The sequence below is a fragment of the Drosophila grimshawi genome, unplaced genomic scaffold (genome assembly GCF_018153295.1).
Source record: "Drosophila grimshawi isolate 15287-2541.00 unplaced genomic scaffold, ASM1815329v1 contig_1367, whole genome shotgun sequence".
Lineage (NCBI taxonomy): Eukaryota > Metazoa > Arthropoda > Insecta > Diptera > Drosophilidae > Drosophila > Drosophila grimshawi.
In genome coordinates this window covers 3,792,652-3,811,349 of record NW_025062889.1, presented here as the reverse complement: position 1 = coordinate 3,811,349, position 18,698 = coordinate 3,792,652, and the positions used below count along the sequence as shown (strand labels likewise).

The 18,698-nt window shown below is 37.8% G+C and overlaps 1 protein-coding gene across 1 annotated transcript in view; it reads right to left on the bottom strand.

Moving 5' to 3' along the window:
- Positions 1-17,283, bottom strand: part of LOC6569093 (putative GPI-anchored protein pfl2) — a 69,984-nt gene extending 52,701 nt beyond the window's left edge. Inside the window, exons 1-2 of the mRNA XM_043216378.1 lie at positions 17,080-17,283; positions 4,117-4,162 (exon numbers count right to left, since the gene is read on the bottom strand). Of these exons, the coding sequence (XP_043072313.1) occupies positions 4,117-4,162; positions 17,080-17,081 (48 nt within the window). The 5' untranslated portion in view covers positions 17,082-17,283. The remainder of the gene's footprint in view (positions 1-4,116; positions 4,163-17,079) is intronic.
- Positions 17,284-18,698: the final 1,415 nt, after the last annotated feature.

The following is an 18,698-nucleotide window of genomic DNA, read 5'->3' as shown; positions in this document are numbered from 1 at the left end:
CATAAAACTCAGCAAATTCGAAGCGGTTTATTCTGCAAGTCGTAATAGTCGAAAATACACTTCAATAAATTCGATGGGAAAAGTGTGGGTGCCAAAAGCAATGCAAATGGAAGATTTTATCTGGGGTGCACAGATTGCATTTTTGGGTTACACCCTGGCACTGTTGGCCTTCGTTTTTGTTGGAGTCGAGTGGCTTGTGTGGCGCTCAATTTGCATAATTTGCGCTGCTTTCGCACCATGCAATTTGGCTATGTAAATCACTTTCTTATCATCGCATTACAATCATCTTGTGCTATAAAAACTTCAGTCTCGCCGTGAGAAAGTGCAGTTCCTTTGAGAATGTGCGATAAGTTGGCAACCTGAAAGGCATTTCACTTAAAGGTATTCCCATTTGTGTGATATGTGTGAAAAAATAATGGTGTATTCCTTTCGTGTGTATTAAATTGTCTAATGTTTATAAGAAGTGAATTTGTTTCCTAGATCTATTTCAACATTTTTCAAGTTCTAATAATAATATCCCTTTTCAACACTAATAATAAACAGACTTCTTCAATTCTGGTAATTAAATACTCAGTAATTTTACTTACTTACCCAATGCATAAACATAACATGAAATTGTAGTTTGTAATGCTTAGATTGCGATGGATGATGAAATTTGGTTTACAGAATAAGAATATGTAAGCCGGAGTGTGTGTGTGAGTGTGATTGTGCAATTAAAGAAAAATCATAATTAATTTATGATCAGCTAAAGATAAGAAGTCAAAAAACAGATATGGAGATATGACTCTGCTTAATCGGTTGTCTTTTTATCATGAGTCACACTATTTGATGAGCGTAGATTTTGAAGATGTGAACTTTAACAATTCGTAGCATAATCTTTATATTATTTTGGTATATGCTATCGCAAAGATAATTATGTGTCATATAAGACTTTTACTACGGTTGTAATAAGAACGAAAATTACACAAGATGGATAGAAGCGTTACTATTCAAAACCGATCCCGTCCATCTGCTCTGCGAATGGCGACTGAAGGGAATAAAGTGCATTGCTTTTAATATATAATATTCTTGCACTGGCAAACAAATTGTGTCAATTGATATACACTTTATCATTTGTAGTCACTTTTACCGATAATCCAACGATACGAATGCGTTAAGATAAGAAAGCCGATTTTTATTATTATCCGATAGCAAATAGTAAAATTAATAGTTGAAACGTAGTTTCTTTTGGACCCACTTGGTAGACAATGAGTCATTGAGCACAGTGTTAAATGCGTCGTCGCCTGGCACTATTAAAAACACTGCTAAGCTCAATAATAAAAGTGCCGCCAATTTGTCCGTTGATTGCTCATTTATTTGCACAGCTCACGCTAATTATTGTCAACTGTTTTATGTACACACACAAAAAATACACAATATTATTAACCCCTTGGCATTAATAATAAACCCTTTTGCATTAGCTTTATTAAAAGTGTCGCCTGTGACTCTGACACTGTAGATGATATAAGAGTCAAGTTGATTCGAACTTGAATCAATTCAATTTCATTTCTGAAACACACTCGACTTGTGCTGTGCAATAAGATTTTTGATTTATTTGGTGACTTACACACTTGCTCAACATTTTCACATTTCCTGCGTGCAATCAATGGTGTTATTTATGAAATAATAATTTATCTGCTGAAACTGATTTTGAATTTTTTATTGCCTGTGTCGAACTCCAATAAGGCGCATTTAGTAAGTCGTAAAAAAGCCTTAAATTACGTACACATATAAATTGTTCAATTTGAAATGGCTAACGGCTCCGGCTATAAACAAAAAATTGATCGTGTAAAACTTGCCTGTGCCCATACTGTAAATTTAATAATATATTTGATTTTTCATACTTATACAACTTACAGTTATATGACTGTCATATTTATGGGGCTTTACGTGATTTAATTAGTTTGTTCTAAGCAACGTTGGCGAAGCAAAATGAAAAATTAAGTATTGTAATAGATACCCTCAATGTAATAAATTAAATGTGGAAAATATTCATTCCAGTTTTAGTCGTCTTATAAGTTTATTAAAAGGAGAGCTTACTAATTCCAGTTTGCATATTAATATATACTTATCTTAACTTAAATCTGAGCTATTATTTTCCAATTTGAGGCTTAATAATAAAAATGTTTAATATTGTTTTATATCTATTGTTCTTTGTAAAAATAATTTGAGAAAAATTGTTGATTGTTGTCTTGTTGATGAAGCCAGCCAAATAACTATTTATATCAGTTTTCTACTTACAATAAATATTAATATGCCATTGAAAGATATTCAAACTTTTTGGCAACTCATCTTAGCCAACCACGAATTCGCTTTTCGCTTAATTAAGTTTTTGCAAATTTGTCTATTATTGGCTCGCACTCAATTTACTGGCAAATTCCTCTGCCAAAATGGTGAAAGGCATTTTCATAATTGACCAATTTGAACTGAAGAGGTTCAGGAGTACTAACAACAACAACAATAACAACAAGAACGGCGCGGCATAAACATATTTCTCACACATTCAGATGCCACAGCGCACAATATGTGCCCCAGGCACAGACAAATACTTCAACTATGTATATATATATATCTATATATATACATACTCAAAACACTCGAAGCGTTGAATAATTCAGGCAAACTTGAAGAACGACTCAGTCTACCGACTCCCAAGAGTCACAGTCTTAGCACATGCCAAAAAAACAAAAACAAAACAAGAAATATGAAAATAATTTGCGAAAAAGTTCATTTAGAACAAATAAATACGAGTTAAGAGGTAGGCAGACGGTTCTCGCTTGGCTTACACGTAAACATTGTAAATTCATGCAGCAAGAGAGAGAGAGAGAGAGATATAGTGACAGATAGAGAGAGAGATAGCAAGATGGAACTTTACGTCAAACGGAACTTGTAAAGACGTCGCCAAGTTGTTTCATGCCAGCGGAATTTCAGACATTTCAGTTATTTATTTCGGCACATTAACAACGGAGACACATCCACACACACACATATTAGCATACACACACACATACACAACCACACACACACACACACACATGCGTACAGTGTGTATATGCCCAGGGGCCCACTTAAAATTGATTGTAAAATAAATTAAAATGAAAAAAAAATACATATGAAAAATACAGGCAAATAAATGCGAATGTGAAATGAACATGTAAAGAGCTTTGGCGCAAACAGTATAATTTAATTAGCGAACAGTTGTTGGCATTTTATAATTATTTACTTTAACTTGCACACATTTCATTTTTTTAATATACCCTGTAATAAATGGAAGACAATGATAATTCGAGTTTCTGTATCAACTTCAAGTCGATTAGTATGAAGTCGATCCCGCTTGAATTTCTATATATTCTCAGAGATGCAACATATTTCAAGTTTTGAATATATATATATGTATAGTTGTTAATAGCTTAAACAAATGCTTTTATTCTTCTTTTAAGTCGATATAGTTTATACAGTATGTACGAGATTCTCTTTGAGAATCTGTTCTTAAGGCAATTTCCTTGGCATATTCATTTTAGTTTTTGCCTTACCTACAGGGTATTTGATCGTCGATCACTCGAATCGCTTATGATTATATATTTTTTTTATTTCCTCCGATAAATTTGGTAAATATTTGCTGATGGCCAGTGCAAGTGTCAATTTATATCGGTAGGCAATTGTATTTTCATTTATTATTATGTTTTGTGTTTTTTTTTTGTTGGTATTTTCATTGATTGTTTGTTTTTGAGGGCAATGCCAATCAGATGCGATAAAATACTTGGCATAGTTTCGATGGTTTATCATCGAAAATGGCTGGGTTTGGTTTGGGTTGGTTGCTCCCAGCCAAATTGTTTACAATGACATAACTTGCGATATCGTATTTATACACATCGGAATGCAAAATTGATGAGTATCCAATGTTACGTTCTTTAAATATTATGGTATTTTATCAATAAACAATACAAAAACAAAAAATAAACAAACAAACAAATAAAAAATGTGCAGATCGTATCTTAATTAAGATAATGTTACTCTTTTAAGTGCTATATCATTTATGTTATTGTCGGTTGTAACTTATCAATAATAATTACTCACCATCAGGAGGTAAATAATCTTGGCATAGACCGTAAACTGTGGTAACCTGCAATTAAAATCGCAAATTTATTGTTAATTATGAAATATACAAATATATATACATATAATGTATAATGTAGTTTTCCCTAAAAATATTCCACATTGAATATTTATATATCTATTGACAATTTTTGTTTGCCTAGTTGCCCAGCCCAACCCTATAATCATATACAATATAATTTATGCTCCCCTTTCAATTTGTTTTTACAGGCACCATTTTGCTGGTACTTCCCCCCCAAATTGCACATTGCTGAATTACTGGGTAAGTCAGGCTCATAATTTAAACACCCACTGCTAATAATAATTATCACATGATATTAAACCAACAGCAACATTGTGAGCAGTCAGTCACGCCCCATTTTTGTTTTTTAACTGCAAGTCAGTTAATTTGACAGACGCTTTGACAGTTATTAAACGATATTGCAATGTGGCCAACTAAATTCTTAACAATAAATTCACTTGAATTTATTATGCAATTAGGTTAAAGACTGCGCTGTCCAAACATATATCACACACTGACCACCAAAAGCAGCACACAAGGAACCAAAAACTTATTTGCTCAGCGCCAGCTGCTTTTGCTCCTGTCAGCCCAAAACCACAGCCAAGTGAAAGACGGCTAAAATACTTGAAAAAGCGACAGACACAAATTGCACAAGGCCTTGGCATGCTTATGTAATCGAAAAACGCTAACGAAAGTTCTGTGGCAAACTATTAGGGAAAATGTCAAGATCGAATGTGTAGTCAATTTGAAGTATTCTAATAATCTAACAGAGGAAACAGAGTCAATTTAAGAACCGGATAACCAAAAGCAAACCTTGAGAAAAAAGCTTAACTCGAGCGAATGCTGCGAACTTGGCCCGTGAAAAACTTGTTAGCCCTGCCCACACTAATACCATTGACCCACTTGGCCAATAGTCTGAAAGTGCAGTTAAATAAAACAGGCTGCACATTATTATTTCTTTTATCTCTTTAAGACAAGCTCATTTCCAATTTGACAGAGTGTATGCGACGGCGTTTCTTGCCTTTGGCTAAATGGGTGATGGCACTAATACGATATTTGCCAGGTCGAAAAAAGATCGGAATGCTTTGGTCCTCCAGTCGAAAATTACGCACTGCATACATGCCCTTAAAGAAGGTAAAAATATATATAAATATATGGACATATATAGATTTATATATATGAATACTTGTACGTACAGCATTAAAGGGACATTCGTTTGTTAGATTTATGTAATTGAATATATTGTCAATCCAGATGCTGGTCAGACTGGACTTCTTTGCAGCTTTTAGTGTCCTACAGATGTCTATTTCATAGTCGAATAGCGTTAGATAATTCGCACTATTTTCAATTTGATACAGAACTGTTACAGAAATTTTCACGCCAGGCTGAAAGCGTTGAGCTAATTGCAAATTGGCATTAAAGGTGCCATCCTTCGACAGCCAACACGTCAAATTCGAGACGAACTCTGGATTGAAATCGCAGCCGAAGCTTGTGAATTTAGGATGTAGTGCTTGAAGTGGAAAGATATATACACACATAGATGTTAAGGGTATTCCTGTTGCAAGTATAACAAAACTTACTCAGCCCTGTCTGCACCAGAAACGATGCGATTACCAAAATGTAAGCGAAGGGCAGAAACATGATTATGTCACTAAAAACTATGAATGCAATATACAAATTGAGTTTGCCAACAATAGACAACAACAGTCTCATTTGACGAGGATGAATGAGCTACTAATGAGCTCATTATTCACTTGAAATTCATATTGATCAGTCATTAGTAAGTTATCAAAATGACGAAATATCATAAACAAAACAATTTGTTTGCTCAGCTAACCTATATATAAAGTTGATGAATCTAAATGATGCACAACTTATAGTTGTAAGCTCGTGTTTAGAATTAGTCAAGAGCTGTCTGAAAATGCTTTAAAAATTCAACTGTAAGCACAGTTTATTCAAATCAATTGGGGCACACTAGCAAATTGTAAGTCACAGCAATCAATCAAAGGCAATCAATCAGCAAATCAACAGCTTCAAATTGATTGACAACATGTTGACATGTTGCAAACGAACTGAACGGGTTTCGCTCTTAATAGGCTCATGTCTTACCTGGTGTGTGTTTGAGTGTGTGTGTGTGTGTGTGTGTGCGTGTTAGGGACCCCCCATGTTGATTTAAAGCGCCTGCCACATAAACATTCAAGTTCAATTTCTTTGGCTCTTTGGCAGAGAGTCAACTGCAACTGTAGCTGACAAGCTAACAGTAAAGCAAACTGAAAGTTGTTGCATCTAACAGATACAAATGACGTTGATGTTGTTGTTGTTGTTGCTGTTGTTGTTGCTGCTGTCGTTCCTCCTGTTGTTGTTGTAGTTGTCTGCTGTCATTGTCGTTGTTTGCCAAAGCGGCGTTTAATTGGAAACACAGTTGGGTGTTGGTTTTGACCGGTCTCTCGGACTCTCGGTCTCACTGCTGTCTTCATCAGCATCACCGAGCTTGAAGCGTGGACAGCTGATGGATGCGGACATTTCGATTCATTCTTGACTAGCTGGCCACAAACCCGTTTCAATCTTCAACCTCATTCGAATATATATATATATACATATACAAATTAATATATGCATATATTACGCATACGCCACCATTTACCGCAGCAAAAGAAATGCTCGACAGTTTTTGGCCTGCTTGATTGCTCCAGCTGAATTCCGAGTTGAGTTTTTGCCACTTTAATTGCAAATTATTCAAATGCAGCTTTGCAGCTGCTGCTGCTGTTGCTGCTGTTGCTGCTGCTGCTGCTGTCATAACCAGTCAGTCTGCTCCCCCACACCCCCGATTTGGCACCACCCCACACCCCACACCCCACTCCCGGATTGCCGCTTTGCCTGAAAATTATGCCTGAAAATTAACAACAGCGCCCGCAACAAAAATATGTGAAATGTGTGTAAAAAAATGTCCAGCGTATTTTTACTCGTTTGTTGTCAAATCAAATTAGGCGTGAAATGTAGTTTGAACTTTAGTTCAACTATTTTAACAGCCGCAGCCATTTAATTTTATTTACGTTTCTTTTGCCTTTATATGCAAGTGTTTCCTTTTATATTTTTCACTCTGGCGCTTCAAATTTTAATTTTGTTTTCCGAGTTTTGTTTTCATCATTGTTATTGGGTTCCATAGCTGATAAATCATTTGAGCTGTGTTTGTTGCTAGGCTGTGATATCAATATTGATATTCTTGAGTTGTTAAAACGTCAATGCACTTGGCATTATCTCAATTGGTGGCAACAACACGCCATTTTCTATACCCTGTAAACCATAAAAGCGACTTAATGATTTGGCTTTCGTGATAGAGAGAGATTGTAAGTGATACGAAAACAGAGAGAAAGATAAGAAGAGAGTGATGTAGAGAAACAGAAAATACTTCAAGTTAGTTTCTGTTAGCCCCTTAGAACTTTTACTGCTGTATACAGGACATCTGCAAGTCGATCTAAGAATCGTCGAGCACATTCTAGCTTGTTTAATATGGCCAATGCATTCGTGATAAACAAACTGGGAACTGGGCACACGGGAAGCATCCATGCACTCTCCCAACACGTTAACATGGCCAATATGCAGCAGTTGCTGCTGTGATGTTGCTGCTGCTGTTGTGCTGCTGTTGTTGCTGCTGCTGCTGCTGTTGTTGGCTGCGTCTTGGGTTGCATTTATATGCAAATAACTTAAATTGTTTTCAATTTGCCTTGGCGGCCACATTCCTTGAGCCGACTTGCAGCTAATTTGATGGCTAATTGTCTGCTTGCTTGTTGCTGCTGCTGCTTTTGTTGCTGTTGTTGCTCCTGGTTGCTGTGATTGCTGATGAAGTTGTGATATTTGCGATAAAAAATGTATGTGATAAAAATTATAAAGCGTCGATAGTTATAGCCAGGAATTTCTTAATTGCAGCAATCAGCAAAGCCAATCAATTGGCCAAAAGCTCTTTTGCACAAACATTACAAACAGCTGAGCGGAAAACTGTCATTCATTCATTTCCCTTCAATGGGTGTGTTTGTCTAATTGTGGTTTTAACCTACTTAGTTTTGGACAGGTCACTTTTCTTTTTCTTGACCTGATTTACTTTTGCCGTAAGAAAACACAAACTCAACTTGACAGCTGCTAACTTAAATTGACTCTTAAAGCCATTCAGAGCATTACGAAATCCATCGCTCGTCCTTTAGATATAGGATATAGATATGGATAAATATCCATTTTCAATTTCCTTGGCAGACAAGCAAATAAAATCGCTTGCAAGCCAGCTCGGAAATTAATCAAGCTTGAGCCGAAGAGGAAATGTATTTGTGCTTCTTTCTGCTTCAATTTGCAATTTATGCGACTGCCGCATTGCGACACAAAAATAAATAATATCGAGAGTTAGTCGAGTGTGCAGCAAAAGTATATATAAAAAAATATATAAGAAAAAGGACAGCCAAACAAAAAATCAATGCACAAATTGAAAATATAAGTGGCCATCTGTCAGGAATTACAGACATATTATTAGTATTGTTGAATATAAAAAGGAACATTTAAATTGAGTTACAAATGTTATTACAAAATTCTACAGAAAAGTGCTAACTATATTTATATTTGTGTGAAAGGTATTCTGAATATATTATATCTATTCTTAATCAGCAACAATAGTCTAGTCGAGTCAAGCTCTGCCCAATTGTCTGCCTGCCCATCTGTATGAGACTTTAAAGACTTTAAATTTATTTTCATTTATTCATCCTAAATATATTTTCATATTTAACTGCGGGTTTCAGGGTATTTCCAAGGCGAACTCTCTCAACTCGAGAGAGTTCTATGACTATTTATAATTGTCTAATTAGTTGCCTCACAATTTACAAGGGTTAATAGCGTTACACTGAATTTGGAACACAAGCTGCTCAATTTTACAGCTTGTCAAGTGCTGGGGATTCCCCGCACATTATTTTATTTCGTAAATTACAAATTCAGTTCCATAGCCTTGCATAATACACCCAACTAGTCACAGTGAACTTGGACACTTTTGCGACGGCTGATTGATTTCGCTTCTGCTGCTGCTCAGGTGTCACCGAAAGCCACTTGACAGCTGGAATGACAACAAGCACACATACCCTAGAAAAGCATTATTTTTAGCTACCCATGGATCACGCATTTAATTGCGTCTTATCCATATTGAAAGCGAACCAGGCACGTTTCATCCACAGCTTGGCTCGGCTCGTCTCGTCTCGGAAATTGTAATACATTTCTGGTCGATGGCCCTTCGATGCCCCTTGATGAGAGGCTGATGGGTGGCGAGGGCAGAGCGCACCCTGGGTTCAATTTCAAGTTGTTCCACTAGAGGGTATTACGAGTTGGGTCTAAATGCGCAGTACGTAATGGATGCATAATTTCAACCTGTGCATTGACTGTGACTATTGCTGTGTAGATAAATGCGAATGAGAATGAAAATCATGTAATGCAAATGTGATTGCCATTTTTATGAGGCAGCAGCGGGCCAATAACAACAACAACAACTACAACTATCTATCTATGTGTATAATTGTTATTGTAATTGTAATTATAATGTTGCATTCGTTCGCCTATCTGATTATATCATTACTTTAGTTTAGTAGATTGCTCAACACGGCTGACATAATGACAAGTTTGCGGACGTGTTTGCATATCAATTGTAGAAGTTTAACCGTAAATCAAGAAAGACAGATTGTGAGGTCTAACCAATATTAATATTGGTAATGCGAACCGGTTCACCACTTCATTTGGTATTCAATTGAGTTGGCAAGTCGCTTAACCATTAATGTTAATTGCTCTTTAAGTGTGGATTTACCATATTATTTCTTAGCATTATTATTGGCTTAAGCATGTAATGCAGTGAACAATGGAATTTGAATTTTTATTAAGTTGAGATCGTGTAATCTTTGGCATTTTCATGATTTATAAACGTTTATTGGACTGTTCTGAATCACTAATTATAAGTAGAAGTGAGATATTAATCTAAATCCATTCTGACTTAAGATCATTCACTTCCGCTAATCATAATTAAGTGAAATCTTTATGCATTTAATTGATTTATATTTATATTAAATTCTTTCATATTTTCTTATCAAATTCCATTTATTTAAAACCCAGAATTATTTATGCATCTCTCTTACTCATATCCCATTAAATCTCTTACGACTTTACAACATTCCTTCTTCTTGTTAGAATTTTAAATTTCATTAAACATTTTTCTATCCACAAGTTTTCCAAAGCCCCCGCAGCTGTCTGATAAATGGCAATTTATTTGCTTCATTTAATTACGCAATACAACAACAATAAAGAATGCAAAGGGAGCTGAGTTGGCACATGTTGCACGTAATTGCGGCAAACATTTAGACGCCAGTAATTATTCGATATATGTATTAATATTTACATGAAATATCGCAATTGCCATTTTGCCAACAAGCTAACAAGTTTGCCAGCCAAGTCATGAACTCGGCCCACAAGGAAATGCCATTCAGCACAGTCAGACACACCCACAACCCCCAACCCCAAGCCCCAACCACAACCCCAACCCCAACCCCAATCCCATCACACATTGTTGCCCTGACATTGAATTGCATCCCATATTAATGCGCATCTAACTGTAAAAAGCAAATGACTTCCCACCCTGTCCCTCCCCTCGATCCACAGTTCCACTTATTGTTGCAGCCCCTCTGCAACCCCTTCACCCCCTCCTCAGACGATTATCAGACACTGTCATCGCTTTTGCATTGAGTTGTCAGCGTTTCTCTCTCTGTCTCTGTCTGCTCTTGGCACTTTATTAAACGATAGTTTATCGAGCTGTTTACTGAGCTTTGATTGCTTTGATAATCATTTGGATTGGCTTTAGGACTTGCAGTTGTCTGAAGGGGGGTCGATTTATTGGAATAAAGACTGTGTCTGGCTGTGAAATGTGAAGATTTTGCTTGGGGTTGCAACTGATAGTTTGTTAAGAAAACAGTTCTTGACTTCACTTATAACTTATTAAAGATAAGTTGTTGATTAAGAATACTAAAGTGATATGAAGAGACTGTTAATGGAACCTTGATTTTGTGCTAAGCTGTTAAACTTTTGTTTTGGTTATTCGAGTGAAGTAAACAAAGGTTGCTAATTCAAAGTGAATTTAATAAAATTATTGCTTAAGTGGAATCTAGGTAGTTAATGCATTAAATTAATCATATTTTTTCATAACTATGCTCAGGAGTTATGGGTCTACAAAACTATGCAAATCAGGCAAATATGGCATGTAGCATTTAATTGGTGATTTTCTAAAATTTATTTTAAATATTAAGTTCTGGACTGTCTTTTTGCAACCAGTTCCCGTAAATGATTGATATCGTCGTGCATTTAATTAAATTTCAAACTCATCGCCATTTGCCATTAAATATTAGAGTGGCTTAGGTCAGTAATACTTTGCATGATAAAATTGTGCTTTGGACTTGTTATTGTTTTCAGAGAGCAGTTAAATGCTAGTCACACAACTCGCTTGATTACTACGCCTAAGTCAACAAGTTGTGCCGATACACAAAACAAGATAGAAAAAAAAGAAAACATTTATATTTGCCAAGAATCTCAGTTGGTATTGCATTTGAATTTGCAGTCGAGCAGTCGAGCAGCGAGCCGAGGCAGACACAACAAAATAGTTTCCCATACGCGTCAAAAGAAGGCAGCCAGTGGAAGTGGAAGTGGAAGTGTTGCACACGTTGCAGCAGGCGGCGGCACACCCACGTCTTGAGATTCTTTGGGCTCATCCTTTCACCCAGCAATGTTGCAACTTTCCCACAGTGCAGCTTGCCACTTGAGTTGCGGCCCACAGGCGTGATAAGTGCAACAAAGTGTTAAGTGGCAAACACGCAGTTGCCACTAGCATTTTTTACTCCACTGTTTGGTTTTTTTTATTGCAGTAATTCCACAATTCATGATCAAGTGCAATCTTTTGACATTAATATGACAACAAAAGGAGCCAAGGCACAACACAACACAACACAACACAAAAAAAAAAGCAACAGCAGAAAATCAATTATGCGCACGAGGCACACACAGAGACAGAGGCAGAGAGGCAGAGAGGCACAGAGGCACACAGGCACAGAGACACAGTTGCTCCGTGTGGCGGTCACAACAATGAATGACAACTCCAAACTGCTTGGGGACTGTAAATCCGCCAAAATGATTGAGCAGGCGACAGGCGCACACTGACAGGCCTTGCAACAAATGTGGAAACGAGGGGGGGGGGGGGGGGGGGCATGGGCAGTTTAGCTGGTCGCGCAGAAGCATTCGCTTTATGTGCCTGATGAATGTCTGTCAAATTGCTGACACGCACGCAGCCGTCGCTGACATTGACACAATGTGTGTGTGTGTGTGTGTGTGTGTGTGTGTGTGAAGTGTGTGTTGCACTCTGGGAGAGCAGCTGGGGGAGAGCTAGCTAGGGGGTAGCTGCTGCTGCTGTGGCAGTTGCAATTGCGTCTCTGCCTCTGTTGTCTGCCTCTGTTGGTGTCTTGCAAATATTTCATAGCATTTAATTTGCAACTCTCGATGCGGCCTGTCATCTAATTGAGTTGTTTCTCTGGACTTCGGCGCACACAAAAATTTATCGGCATATTAATGCAGCATATTTCAAATGTCTGGCTGCCTGTCTGTCTGTCTGTCCATCTGTCTGACTGCCAGCCACTCGTTCAGTTAGTCGACTTATTTCCTTCTGCTCCCCCTCCATCTTGACCCGCCTGCTTTGCTGGTGAACATGTTTATGCAATTTGGCGGCGAGCAACTGAATAACTGGAAGATTGCACTACTGGCCCCGCTTGGGGCTCTCTTGTCTCTTGTCTCTTATCAAATGATTTTATTTATGCTATACATGTATGTGTGTGTGTGTGTGTGTGTTTGTTTGTATGTGCGATAATTGGATTATTTACTTTCGCGGCTTAGCAGCCAACAAAGTTGCGAAAATTGTCGGGTTTTCGCTTTCTATAAAGTTGGCTTCGATCATCGCTGGCGGTAAACCAGACCCAAAGTTGTTGTTTTTCTCGTTGTTATTGTTGTTATTGTCTTTCGTTTGGCTAATGGAGTCGTCTATTGATTTTTATCAGCGCCAGTTCGACTTTGCACTAGGAGTTTCAAGTTTAGCTAAACACATGCGGCAAAGTCCCTGCTCGGATGCCATTTAAAATGATCATTTATAAAGTGGTTTGTTTATTCACGTTTAATTTGGACTTCAAAGAGGATAACATAAAGTGCAGATATGTAAAAAACCGTGCTGAACTGTTGCTAGTATAAATACAAATAATCATATACTCAATTCTCTAAAGTGTTCTAGAAATTGAGTTTAATGAATTTAAATTGCCATAACTTCGTCGTAACTCAACTGATTTTCAAAAGCAATGTTTTCATCAATTGTAGTTTGATCTCTGGAATAATCTTGCAAAAATTATCTCTCATCGAATCTAAAATTGATCTTGAAAAAATTGCCTGATTTGAATTCAATTAAATTCAAGTTGCTGTTCCATATAAAATCGCCTTTGCCTTTTGCTGAAAGTGTGTGCTTAACGCATAAATATCAATTAACTTGCTCAACAAAGTTAATTGTTTTAAGCCATAATTGTACACAACTAAATCCTCAATCCCTTAAGGATTTTTCAATCTCCACAAAACATATACATCCACAAAGTCTAGCAACTCTGCTTAAATCCAAAACTATAATTAAATTTAATGTAAAATGGGATTCTCTTTCTCTCTCTCTGTGCGACGTAGGCTGACTGTCAATGTTCGCCAGCTGCTGCTGCTGCTGTTTGTTGCCTGCTTGTTAACTCCAACCCCACTTGCCCCTCCCCCACCCCACATTCTCTGCCTCCTGGGGAGACAGCTGGCCACCGTACAGTGCAACACCCAATTGACTGCCGCCAGGCTGTGGCAGCCGCAAACTCAGCAGCATTAATATGTATGAGTTGTGTCAGGAGGCAATGCCACAACGCGTTTATCAAACATTTGAAACGTGCGTCGTTTCCCCACACCTTCCCCTTGCCCCTCCCTCGGCCACTACCCTCTTCATCACCTTCAGTGGTATTGGTTGACCCAATTAACAGGGGCATTATAAAGTCGTAAGGCATTTGGAGACGTGTGATGCCAGAAAATTAGCAAATAGACAAGCCCCACAGTTGCTCAGCGCAGCAACAGAGACAAACTTGGTGCTCCACTCCCGATCCGCCTTCCACCTTCCACCTCCCTATTCCCATTCAATGTGCATGCAAATTCGAGTGAATTCATAAATCACAAATCACTTAGGCAAACAGTGTTTGGGGGGAATGCTTTTTTAGATGTAAATATCTGCCGACTGTTTTGGCTCGCTGGGTTTGTTTGGTTTGTGTTTGGCTTTTGGCTTTTGGGCTGCCGGGTTTGGTTTTGTCTTGGTTTGGGGGCATGTGCCTAACAAATGATCATGTTTATTGCGATAATATTGACAAATTGTGCAAACATTCGCACACAATTAATAAAGAGGCCCAGACCCACACGAGCTGCCCACGTGCGCCACCAAAAGACAAAGCTCCGGCTACTGAGACAAGACTGCCAAACAACAGACGACAGACGACAGACAGCAAACAGCAGACAACATAATTCCAATTTCAGGCGGGGCCCTCAGGCTACCAAAAAACCAAAGAAAAAATAGCACAAGAAACCAAGAAGCTGAAAATGTCGCTGTGCATAAGGTGTCAAAGTTGTGTGTGGCCACAGTGGTTCAAGACATAAGAGAAGTGAAGTTAAAAATAAATTTAATCATGTAGTTTGTTAAATATTATTTGCATATAGTATATATGTTAATAACAATAGATTAAATGATGTTCAAAAGTAATGAAATATTATTTCAAAACAAGCTATCAATACTGAAGATAAGTCAAAGTTGAAAGATGGCAATGGCTATAAAATTATAAACAAAAAAAAACATTAAAATCTTGAAATTTAACACAAATGAGCTGGTCAAAATATTAGTTTTATATGTTTATAAAATCATGTCAGAATGGCATGTATTTAACCACTGTGCGACTCTGTTCTTTGGCAACAATTTCTAACGCACTGCTCAAGAATCAATGCACGTAGACTCCAAGCAGGCGCCCACACACACACTCACACACGCACACACACACACAGAAGCCTGGATTGAAGTTGGACCTAAGACAGAGCCTGAACCTGTGCCTCTGTGCCTGGACAGATGAGGATCGCCCACGGGCGTAGAGAATGAGCTTGCAACATTTGTGGCATTCACTGATTGAGTTGGCTGTGTTGCAGCCTGTGCAGCGGGACGTGTTTCAAATGTGCTGCTGCCTTTTGTGAATTGGTGGCAGGCGCAACTTGAACAGCAGCAGGCAGCCTTGGCAGTCCAGGCAGGCAAGCAGGCAGGCAGGCAGGCGCTCTGTGATTGATGATTGTGGCACTCGCAGTTGTCAGCTGGCAACACAGACCTTTGATGATGCCACCAACAGCAACCGTACTTCCTTTTGACTCCATACACCCCTCCACTCCATCCCCCTTTGACTCCAGCACTTTCGATTTCCAACTAAAGACGACAATTTATGCAGGCAGGCATAACTTGTGTGTTTAGCCAAAGTTGCCTTTGGGCCAAATACAAAAAAAAATAAAGAAAAAATCTTAAGCCGCTTGTCTGCGCTGTGTAAGCGGCTTATAGAGCCAGGAAACCGCGACAGACATTTGTGTTGACAAATCAATTAAATGCAAAATTTAAAGGCGCACACAGTAGCGCCGCAAATCCAAAGGAATTAGCCTGCTCGAGTCGCAGATAAACGATGGCCAACACGCAACATGCGGCTGCTTCTTGGCTCTGAGTCTGACTCTGACTCTGACACTGGGCCAGGGCCTAGACGCTGTGTTGTGGCGCTTATCGACAAAACATTGATTGCAGCCGAATGCAAATCGTAAAGTGTGAAAACAAATTGCCACAGCTGGCTGGGGGCACAAGCGGAAAACCAGGCTCATTGCAGCCACAGCAGATAATTGCACTCGATTTGTAATTCAAGATTAAGGGCAACCTGCCAGTTAGTTTCACGATATTCTTCTCTCTTTCTTTTTTTTTCTTGCCTTTGCATTTTTCGATCTTTGTTTTAATTTATGTGCACTTGACGGCTTTTCAGTTTTGCTTGCATGTTATTTTTTTTTTTGCCTCGGATAATCACTTGAAATGTGGGCCATGAGTTAAGTGATTATGTAAATGATTTTGGGGGCTCACTCTCCCTTTGGTTGGGGCCTGTCAGTTAGTCAGCCAGTCAGTCAGTCTTGTGCCCCCTAGACACGTTGTATAACCTTCAATTGTGCCCCAGCGAAAGATTGGCAAACAACTTGAAAGGCATAAAATTGATTGCCAATTTAAAGAACGTTGAGGCTTATAACTGATTGCAGATTGAACTGAATAAATTGAAGAGATGTTTTTAAAGAAATATCTTTATATAAGTGAAGTATATATAAATTACAAATAAATTGAAGAAAAAAAAAAAAACGAAACGCAAAAGCGAGTTAATTGATTGGGATAAACCTTGTTATAAAGTCTGTGATTCATAACAAAGCCATAATTTTAATTTTGGCTGTAGACAGATTTCTTTTGCTTACTCATGAATATGCAAATATTTGTCTGAAAAATGTGTAAATATTATCTAAACATGTTTCTTATCTATTATCTTAACTTGTTAGGTATTTAAACATGTTAATCTCTTAGCACAATACCAGACACATAAATTTGTATGAATAGAAAACGCAATAGGCAAATCCCCAACATTTATTGCCAAATAAATTTCATTTAATCAGTTTATTAAATATGAAAAAAATGAGTCTATGCATAAAATAAGTATTTTTGCATGTTTTCTAGTTTTTTCAATTAATATGTATAGAAATTCTTGAATACTTACATCGTATTTACTTGACCTCATTTTACCCATTTATTTTGCATCTAATTTGCATTCGTATTTCGGCTACGCTTTTTTGTTATATTCAATCCAAGCGACCATTTGATAATCGTTATTGGAATTTCGTAGCTTTATTTGTTTTTTTTTCGTTTTGTTTTAATTGGATTTCAATTAATGGATTTTTGGCTTGCGATATTTATACGTATAATTATTGTTCATTCGATATGATTGCTTAATATTTAATTGATTTCATTTAATAAATTAAGTTCTTTTTTAAGCATTACAATATTTTAGAATTTTGAACACTTTTGATAAGCACTTTATTTATTTTGTAATTATTATTTTTTGCACTTTACTAAATATCAATTAATTTTTAAGTACATATTTATTTGGAGTTATTCTTAGCGAATTTCTTTGTGTGTATGTTTATTATTTATTAGATTAATTCTTTTGTTGATATCGTTTACACAGTCTTTAATAATTGTTGCTAAAAAGTAAAAGGCTTCAATTGTGGCAACTGCTAAAAGAAAAAGGAAAAGCAACTTCTTTTTTTGTAAAATATTACGCATACGACACGTGGCACCCACCGTGGCCGCAGTCAGACTCGGACTGAATTAAGGCCGCAACTATGTCTGAATGTGCCTGTGACTGTTGGCCAAAACGATTTAGCCAAACAGTACTGGGCCAAAGGCCGGAAATCAAACGGTGATTTCGATAAACTTGTTCGCTAAATGTTCTCCAACTTTTCCAACGCTTTTCCCCGCTGCTTTCTACTCACTCGCCTGACATGTTTGTTATTCTGTTTTTCTCTGTTTGGGGAAAAATCGTTAGGCTGACGAAAAAGAAAAACAACAACAAATGCCAAAAGTGCACGAACGCAAAGACGTCTTGGCTGGGGGTATGGGTATGGGTATAGGGGAGGGGGAGGTGGTTGTGGTTGTGGCAGAAGGGGATGGACGGACGAGCGGACAGCCGAAAAAGGGGGGCAGCAGCAACCACGTGAAAAATGCCGGAAACAGAAATCGATTTGCACCAAGCGTGGAAATGGGCATATGTATAAAAGTGTGCGAGTGTGTGTGTGTCTGTGTGTATTATTTATGTGTGTGTGTGTGTGTGTGTGCATTGAGCAAACAGCAGATGTGGAAAATGAGGAGGAGGCCAGACCAAAAGGCTCGTCAAACACGGCAAGCTCGAAAACTTGAAAGTTGCGCCACATTACAAATAATTGTTGAACTGTCAAATTGGGTACTTTTGTAACTTTCACACTCATACACACACACTCGCACACACACACACACACACGCCGAAATTATGTCACACACGGGCAGCGCACGAAAGTAGGCAACGTTTCTCAGTTTCTCAAACCCGAAATTTATTATACAACTTAATTGCAAGCGGCAGCAATTATTTGAACGAATTATTTTGGTTTTTTACAAATTAAATAACGAAAAAATAGCTAGAAATTTTAATAGTTTTTCCATTGAGCGCTTTTTTACCCGTCGCTGCTGCTGCTGTTGCTGCTGCTGCTGCTGCTGCACGACGCGCTGAAAATTCACGTAACAATTGATTTGTGTGTCAAAAATGTCACAAGTGTCAAAAATTATATGGAAACACTGCGCTGC